Source organism: Bombus vosnesenskii, unplaced genomic scaffold, assembly GCF_011952255.1.
Source record: "Bombus vosnesenskii isolate JDL3184/JDL3185 unplaced genomic scaffold, Bvos_JDL3184-5_v1.1 scf7180000013625, whole genome shotgun sequence".
Taxonomy (NCBI): Eukaryota; Metazoa; Arthropoda; class Insecta; order Hymenoptera; family Apidae; genus Bombus; species Bombus vosnesenskii.
The window spans coordinates 6,625-15,134 of NW_022883155.1; the positions used below are offsets into that span (position 1 = coordinate 6,625).

An 8,510-nucleotide genomic window follows, 5' to 3' on the forward strand; every position below is an offset into this window, starting at 1 on the left:
GATGATAGATGAACGTACTCACAAAATCTAAGTCGGACGCGTAATATTCACTGATCGTAAAGAGTTATTCCTTTCATCAATGAGATCGCGAGCGAGAATGCCTTTCCCGTCCCGATGATGCCACAGAGGAAAACTATAATGGGGTGTGTCTAAGGATACGAGATCATCGGATTCGTCGAGAAAAGCCTTCGTTCAGAAGGTAAGGGAAATTGGCGTTGCTGCTAATTGGTCAATCTCCATATCGGTGGTTAGAAAAAGATGCTAGCCGCCCTCGAGGAAAAGTTGCTAGCGGGAGACGCCGCTCGTTGAAAAATATGTCTCCCCTATCTTCCCGTAGTTGGGACAAAGACCGTTTGTCTGTTTGAAGGACTTTAGTTAACTAAACCTTAAGATTTATAACGGGCCCTCGGGCTAGCCGAACAGGTACTGCGGAGACGCATCGACATCTGGCAATCATTTTACTCGAAGAATAGGGTCTGCGTGTGGCGAGCCACGGGACAGAAATCGTTGGAATGTTTACTGTCGCGTGTCGCCACGAATATTTCCTTTAAGGAGAGCTATAGAATTACTCCATACCTTTGCTAGGCAAAGCGTTCATCCCGTGACCGCGGCTACGTTCGGCGACTGACTGTCGCCTCGAGCCCAAGCTCATTATCACAACTCTCGAACAATTACAATCGGATTGAATAACTACAATTGTTCAATTACAGCTATAGTAGACTCTAGGTTACAATGTTGCGGGATTATCCAAAGTTTCAAAGGCTCCGGTGTTCTTTCATCTCCGACATCTATATATATATATATATATATATATATATATATATATATATATATATATCCAAACTCCGGAATATACTCTGCCCGTTCCCAAATCTCATTCTATGCTAATTTGATTGTCTGAAATCGCAGTGCACGAGTTTCAAGATCGACAGCTAATTTCGTCCGTGTCCAACCTTCATTATTCTCTTCTTCTCTGTTATTTGTTCTCGAAACAAAAGTTACGATACGTCTCTGTAGTTGCATACATTACAATGTTAACGGCTCGTTCTCCAACATTTCGAACAGCTTGAACAAATCTCGTTCCAATGGCCTGCCAATCAAGCTTAGTCGTGGAATAACACAACACGCACAATATCAGCCGCATCTTCGTAGTTTGGTACATTAAAATAGTCAGTGGAATATAGTGGCATAGATTTGACTGCGAAATCCTGGGACACCCTATATAAGGAAAGGACCCTATCAAGGGAAGAACAAGATTCGAGTAAAACCTGATCGAACAGTAATATTCATTGGAAAAACTTGTTAGATGGTAATATTTGCAGGAAAACATCGTCGCACGATTACGTTCACAAGGGAGACATGGTCACACGGTAACATTTGCAAGAAACTTTAATATGCCAATCACGCACAACGTCTGGATGCTTTAAGAAACAATGATCTTTCTATCTGCCGAAGAGCACACGACATTTTCCCACGCGAATCAAACTCGCCACGCGATAAAAGACCCGCCACTGGCCAAAAAACTGAGCGAAAGAAAAAGGACGGAATTAAAGAACCGAAGAAAAAACTCAAAACGGCGTGTCCGTTGAGGGTAATCACAGTGTTACGACAATTCGCGGAGAGACGCGGTCGCGAGGAAAACGCGTCAGCGAGAGGCGTAAATTCTCGCTACGATTCGGTGAATCGACGCCACGAAGTAGTCGTTCCCCTGTTTCGGTTAAGATAAGAGGTGGTTAAATGAATATGACACAGTATAGTCAGTTATATTTCACCGTTTATTCCAACAACTTATAACGAAGGCAGTTACGCTGATGCGTATGTACGAGATTTTTTATTTATTTATTTGTTGAAATTACAATCAATTCTCGCGTTGAGAATATGTACGAGATGAATGAGTGACTGATCTGTGGGTGTGTCCTACCCGGTGGAAGGATATTGACCGTTCGAAGGATGTGAAATCAGAACTGTCTTGGGAGACGATGCTGTCTCGGAGGAAAGCTAAGGATGGGTGTGTCTAGCGCACGGGACCATCGGATTTGTTGGTGACGATTTTAGTTAGGAGAGTGAAGGAAGTGGCTTCGTTGTTAATTGGTTAACGAAGGGTCTTAACCGCCCTCGAGAGAAAGTGGTTAGTGGGAGGAAAGTTGCAGCATACGTGAGAAAAACTAACTTTCCCTTGTCCAGTCGGGGTAGACAATAGTCTTTAGAAATTCTTCGGAAACAGACGTTTGTTTGGTTTGAAGGACCTTTACTAGGAAATCTATGAGATTTATGGAAGGTACTTGAGACTGTTGAGGGTACGCAGTGAGTATCCGAAGACATCTGGTTGCCATCTTGCCCGCGGTGTGTGGCCTCGGCTAGGTAGAGTGTTACGCGACGTAACACACAGGCCAATCTGCATAACTTAACGCGCGTTTCCATTCGCTAGTAATTAGAGTCGGCGATGCTTACTTTGTCTCGGTCGGCAACGAAAAAGATAAAAAAGAAATCCGATTGACCAACGATAAGGGAACTTCCGAGCAGAAACCACAGATCCCATCTCGAGGAGTATGTATCGTCTTTAACGAGCCTTATTTTCGCTTTCGAGTTGCGTGTCACGGGAGGCGAGCATATCTATATTCCCTTTGTAACTTGATCTGCACTGCACTGTGTGTATTCGATAATATTTTTCGCGAACGTGCGTGCTGAATTTGCTGGGAGAATTATTAGGTAAAACGGAGAATATTGCAATTTCTACACAAAGGGCGTGTCACGATCTTTCAGCTTGGTCACAAATTAATATAGCGTAGTCTATATAAAAAAATCTTAGTAATAAAATTATTATACGATTTCCTGCGTGCACGACGCTCGAGGAATAAACGAAAGTGTAATTTTCATTTTCAAGGTTCGCGTCACGAAACATACGCATTTACGGATACATCTCACCATACAGTATCGTATTGTGATTGCAGACACGTGTTTGATCGGTAAAAACGGGACACGCGGTCGGTGAACGCTTGCACGTCAAGTACAGGACGTGAATTTTTGCGTTTCGTCCTCCAGGCCGCGTGAGAAGAAACACTAGACAGGCCTCTGATATATCGCACGGGATACGGGACACTGCCATTGTTCCAGACGCACACAGATAGGCCACGCATGGACGAATGAGAACTTATATTCCGGCACAAGGATAATCTTGATTGAGGATAGCGTCGCCAGATTATAGAAATTAATGGTAATCATCGTTCGACCGCGAATCCCGCGAATTCCCAGCTACCAGGAAAATGCTTGTTTTTCTTTTCTTTATCAATACCTAAGTAAGTTTGAAAATTTACATGTACAACAGCAACAATGTAAATATGGGTGCTGTTGACATTTAGGAGGGAAAATGTCGATGACTATGAGAGTCCTCTTTCCATCATATGTATAGTTCGGATTAAAAGATATTTGTATCTCAATGTTTATTTGCACTTTTAGAAGTTTCTCTTTGTGTATTTTGTTTGACTTCCGGATTTTCAAAGATAACAGTATCTTAAGGATACAAACTTTAAACGTATATATTTTTCACACCTTGTTCGACCTTCGGGTTGAGTAAAGTACGGATTATGTACAAAGGTATTTAAAGCGTTATAAATCACAGATTTACCCAGCGTGGCATAAAACGAAAACTCTACTCACCAATGTCCTTGATACGAAGTCTTGACGAATTTCACAGTGAAGAGGAACTGTATAGCGCACACGAGGAGACAGCAGAGGTTTAGGGAGAGGGCGAGTGCGCACAGCGCTAACGTCACCTCGTAGACAATCGTATACTCTTCCGGGTTGATCAGGCTACTCGGCGTCACCGTTAACGGTGAGATCTTCAGCAAGAAGATCAACGAGAGTAGCGCCAGTAACAACGACACTAGACACAATAAACCCAAACTGGTCAACGTCTCTTTCGCGCCAACCTCGTGGTCCTTGTGATTCCTTGACAGGGACGACGACCAGGAAGCGTTCAAGGGGTACGCCGTGGAACCAGGACCGATTAACTGTCCCCCGGTAGTCGTACCCTGAAGAGCAGGTGCAGGCGAAGGTGTCGCCTGACTGGGTAATCTGGACAGTCTCGAGATATCAAAGCCTCCATTCGCTTTAGGTCTGCTGTCCTGGTGCAGCGGCGCCGGGGATATCACCCCCAATGTAGTCGTCAGATTATTATTTTTGTTATTGTTATTCCCACCGGCAACAGGACTGACGCTGTTCACAGAATGCTTCGACGTGGACAACGTGGACAGATTAAGAGCGTGCGAGTGATTCAATCGTTGAGAAAGATTGTTCACGCTCAACTGAGAATGATTCAAAGGGTGTCTGTGAGTGGAAGATGGCGTGGTGGCAGCCTGATGCACGTTGGCTCTTTGATGGACCACCGAGTCGTAAACGTCGACTCCCCGTCCTTGGCTGCCCCCTGTCGTTCCACGAACGTTGCTGTTTTGGTTGTAATGATGGTGTTGCTGTTGATCCTGTTGGTGACCAGAATGATGGTGGTGGTGGTGGTGGCCGCCGTGCAACGAGCCCGAGCTCGCCTGGTAGTCATTGTGCTGGTGCCTGGAGCCCGCTGACGACGGTTGCCCCGTCAGGATATGCTTCAGCATTACTCGACGCTGGAATGCCTGAGGAAGACTGCGCTTCTTCCTGCTCCTCTACATGGCGCTACGCGGGACTCGCTTCTGAGCACGTCTTTCTCGTTGGAGGCTTCTTCTTTCTTTTCTTTCCCAGTAGAATTTTTACACAATTCTTTCTCCCTTTTATCATTAAATTACCTTTAATTCTTAACGATCTTTAATCTTTGTCTCTTCTTCCCTATATATATATTTTTGTTTACTATTCTCCGTAGCGAATTTTGTCTTTCTGACGCAGGATTAGGTTCCTGGACTTAGGGAGTTGCTACACGCCAGCTCCACCATGGCGACGGCATTCACTAGGCAGCCTACATAGCCACCTTTTAGCTCACGCTTCGGGACACTTTTTTCGCTGAGATTCTCCGCGATGAGGCATGAAAGCAGAGACCACCGTCTGCGGAGGCATGATTATTCTATTGTTCCTTTTAACGAGTAATCGTTTTACTCGAGTCCTCTTACTAAACCGTAAGTACAAAAGACTATTATACTTAGATAGGTACTTGGTCTCAAGAACCAACTTATTTTGGTCTTTCGATTAAGTTCTTAATTAAATGCTCAATTAGATATTCATAAATATATCTTCATAATATTTCCCTCATCTATTTCTTTGACATTCTAGCAACCTCGTTAAGACGTCCGCCACTTCAACTTCTATCTACAAGTGGCACAAACTGAAGCTGACCTTCTTCATGGAGAAACATGCCGGAAATGGCATCCGCACGTGTGAATAATTATACTCAGTGTCCAGGTAGTTCTTTCGATCATCCGATAGAAGTCGTTTCTGTTTTTCAGAGTTCGTTCACGCCTCCAGAATGTAAAAATATCCAAGGAAGTACCATTAGGAAGCAATGAAATTCAGAGCTTCTGTGGTTATTTCTTTTTCTGATTGTTTCTTTTCTTTGCCCAAAATGGATGATTTCTATATCAAATTGTTTATTCGTATTTTTTTTTTAATATTCCTTGAGATTTTCAATCAACTCGATTTCGAATTTTTTAGCACCCGATCTTCTGGTTGACGTCGTTAAGAAAGAGGAACGAGTGCACAGGAAGCATGGTCGGCGTGAGCATGATTAGATCCGGTCTGCCCGATGACCTTGCCAGTGATAATAGCGGTTCGTTAAGGTGGTTGCAGTCTTGGTTTGCTTCTGTTTCGATTTCCAGCGAACTCGTCAGCCGGCATGGCTTCCGAGATGCTCCCCCTGAAACAAGTCGAAGGGAAATAATTAATGGACTCTCTGTTCGATTGTACGTGGATGACAAGCTGACCGTAAAAAGAAATATACAAATACGATTAGAAAATATAATCCGAACCCTTTTCGGTTTGATCTGAAGGTTTCTTTTTCTAGACGGAACCAAAGATTCTTATCTGGTTTATGGTGAGCTAAGGAACTCTTTGGAAACAGCATTTATAACTTTCGAAAAAGAGACAGGTATTTCTTGCGCGAACAATTGAATAATTAATTCGTTCTCTAAATATCCTTATTTGTTGTTCCTAAAATACATAATGATTGGAAGCTTCTTACGGGAAGCGCAATCAGCCGCTGATATCATTGAAGTCGAAACGCCATTAAAACCATATTGCGATTCGCATGCGACATGCTCCATTCATGAAAACACAAAAGCAATGAACAAGTACAAATCAACGAAATAAATCCTCCGAGAACGAGACGTTACAGGAATTATACCATTGCGAGGATACAAAAGACTTGCTCATGAGCTACTTCCTTCAAGTAGTCGAGCGGTGTATTTTCCGGTCGTTAACTTCCATATAATGGGATATTAAAGAGTACGGACACAACGCTGCTATTTTTCAACTTTCATTCATTATCAAATTACGCAGCGGGAATCGTTGCAACGACAAAACTGTAACGACTCGTACCTGCGTATCTTCCATTTAGCTACGGTAAACGCTGACTTGTCTGCGTTTTTTTTTCACTTCCTCGTTACGGAAACCAGGAAAAGTGATTCACAATACAGTTTCTAACTGTACTTCTCGCGATTCTTTCTTAGAAACAAGCAATTGCTTCTTTTCAATTTCCTAAACCTATAATAAAACAGTCCATTCCTTGAATAGAAATTAACTTTAAAACTTTAGGCGCATACATTGTACGTATCGTATGTATGTATTTTGATTTGAAAAGAAACGCGGCAAACGCCTTTGAAAAGACGTTAGGTTTTCAACACCTTAACTAACTTAATTCCAGCGAGTCGTAAATCTGCTGCATCTCCAACATCTGAATATCCATCTTTTACAATGACTTGTTCTCCAATTTATTAAAATTACATCTCTGCCGTTGCACCGACCTTCTTTAGAGGTTCCCGCGGCAGGTTGAACCCGCATCACGTATCTTCCCTCTTCCTTCCACCCCCTGTTCCCTTTCTCTTTCTATCGGACGGGAAGAGCGGGAACGCTTAAAACGCGCGAATCACGCGAGCGCCTCACGATTTGCGAAACATCACGTGAAAATCACCGATCCGATCTCCGTGCGCACGGTGCACCGTGGGGGTACGATTAAATCGACAGGATATACTTTATTGGCTATTCCGTTATTACAGGCTGTAGCTGGCGGGGAAATAGTCATTATGGATCGATGAACTCCATTGTAACAACGCACCTTCGAATTGCATCGGAAACGCTTCTGTATTGCGTCCAGCGTATAACCTATCATCGTCTCTTTAGGGTAAATCAATGGATCGGAAGTTACGTTTCTATGTTTCTCGCCTGTCAGTATAACACTGTGCAAGAGATACAGCAAGATCCTAAAATCATTCGAGTACAAGAGCGTAAAATGGTCGTTTAAACTTTAATAAATTAACTATTCATACGTTAATTGTACGCGATCAGGATTAAGGGGTACGGCGATGGAGAAGATTTTGTTAGCTAGATGTTGAGTAAATAATCGAAGATGATAATTTTATAAATGTTTCGTATTTATGATGATGGAAAAGATTTAATTTGAGTTACGTTACGTTTGAATAAGATAGACTTTTCCAAGAGTAGAGGATTTGTAGAGATAGTGGACGTAATAGTAGTATGATTTAATACTTGATGTGTCTTTTTTTTCTTTGACATATAGGTCACTGTGGGGAGTAATATTGATCTAGATATAACTATCTTTTCTGAGAAGTACGTATATGCTTATGGGAACTATGTTTGGTTAATCAATGGAGCCATTCTTTTGAGAAATTGAATCTAGAAGAATTCGACGATGCCTTGTTTCAATGGTACATCATTTTAAAGAAACGCCTGCGATTATAGTATATAATTGCACATAGGTATATGCAAAATTGCATTTTCAAATAATTAAATCAAAAATATAGGAATGTATCAATGGGAAGAATATTTGTTAAAGATCTTTCCTTTTTAATCAAATTCGCCCAACAAACCCATTCTCGTCAAACATAAAATGAACGGTGCCTTTCTCAAAGAAACAAGAAGAAAATTGCCGTCGTTCTAAAGTTCTTCTCCATTGCTAAACTACCGTTCGTGTTTCTAGTTACACTCCAATTATTCGATTGTAAGAAGCAAGCAATCCCTCCATCCAAGGGCTAGATATAGTTTCTCGAGTAGTTCTCTTCAATACCGTTATATCGATGAACTCTTTTTGAATAAAGTTCACATTTATAAAGCAAACACAATAAAATACGACAGGACAATTGTAATCGATAAATAACATTTTATTAGGATATTATAAGAAGCTAAGATATCGAGTTCTAATTGTGAATATCAAGCGCTCGTCGTTCGAGGAGATTACCAATATTTTCTTCCTTAACAATATTAATTACGAAGTTTCGATACCGTTTATGACATTAAGATCTCTTGATAAAGTTGTATCGTTAAAATCTTACTGTTCCTAGGGAAAATATATAGTT

The 8,510-nt window shown here is 41.8% G+C and overlaps 2 protein-coding genes across 2 annotated transcripts; one reads left to right on the top strand and one right to left on the bottom strand.

Annotated features, from left to right (window-relative positions):
* Positions 1 to 3,638: 3,638 nt before the first annotated feature.
* On the bottom strand, positions 3,639 to 5,218 carry LOC117238833 (nuclear transcription factor Y subunit gamma-like). Its single transcript, XM_033504042.1, has one exon. It carries the CDS (start codon positions 4,608 to 4,610, stop codon positions 3,654 to 3,656), a length of 957 nt encoding a protein of 318 aa, XP_033359933.1. The 5' UTR covers positions 4,611 to 5,218; the 3' UTR covers positions 3,639 to 3,653.
* An 87-nt stretch (positions 5,219 to 5,305) lies between these two features.
* Positions 5,306 to 7,828, top strand: LOC117238831. Its single transcript, XM_033504040.1, has 5 exons — positions 5,306 to 5,385; positions 5,635 to 5,882; positions 5,984 to 6,067; positions 7,194 to 7,318; positions 7,715 to 7,828. Exons 2-5 carry the CDS (start codon positions 5,864 to 5,866, stop codon positions 7,826 to 7,828), a joined length of 342 nt encoding a protein of 113 aa, XP_033359931.1. The 5' UTR covers positions 5,306 to 5,385; positions 5,635 to 5,863.
* The last annotated feature ends 682 nt before the right edge of the window (positions 7,829 to 8,510 follow it).

What these genes read in the sequence shown, in the direction of transcription:
- LOC117238831 (XM_033504040.1), top strand. An exon ending in AACTTTCGAAAAAGAGACAG is followed by an intron (nt 6,068 to 7,193) that starts GTATTTCTTGCG and finishes CCGTTATTACAG; the next exon opens with GCTGTAGCTGGCGGGGAAAT. An exon ending in CCTATCATCGTCTCTTTAGG is followed by an intron (nt 7,319 to 7,714) that starts GTAAATCAATGG and finishes TTTGACATATAG; the next exon opens with GTCACTGTGGGGAGTAATAT.
- LOC117238833 (XM_033504042.1), bottom strand. Translation starts at nt 4,610, where the DNA reads ATGCTGAAGCATATCCTGACGGGGCAACCGTCGTCAGCGGGCTCCAGG.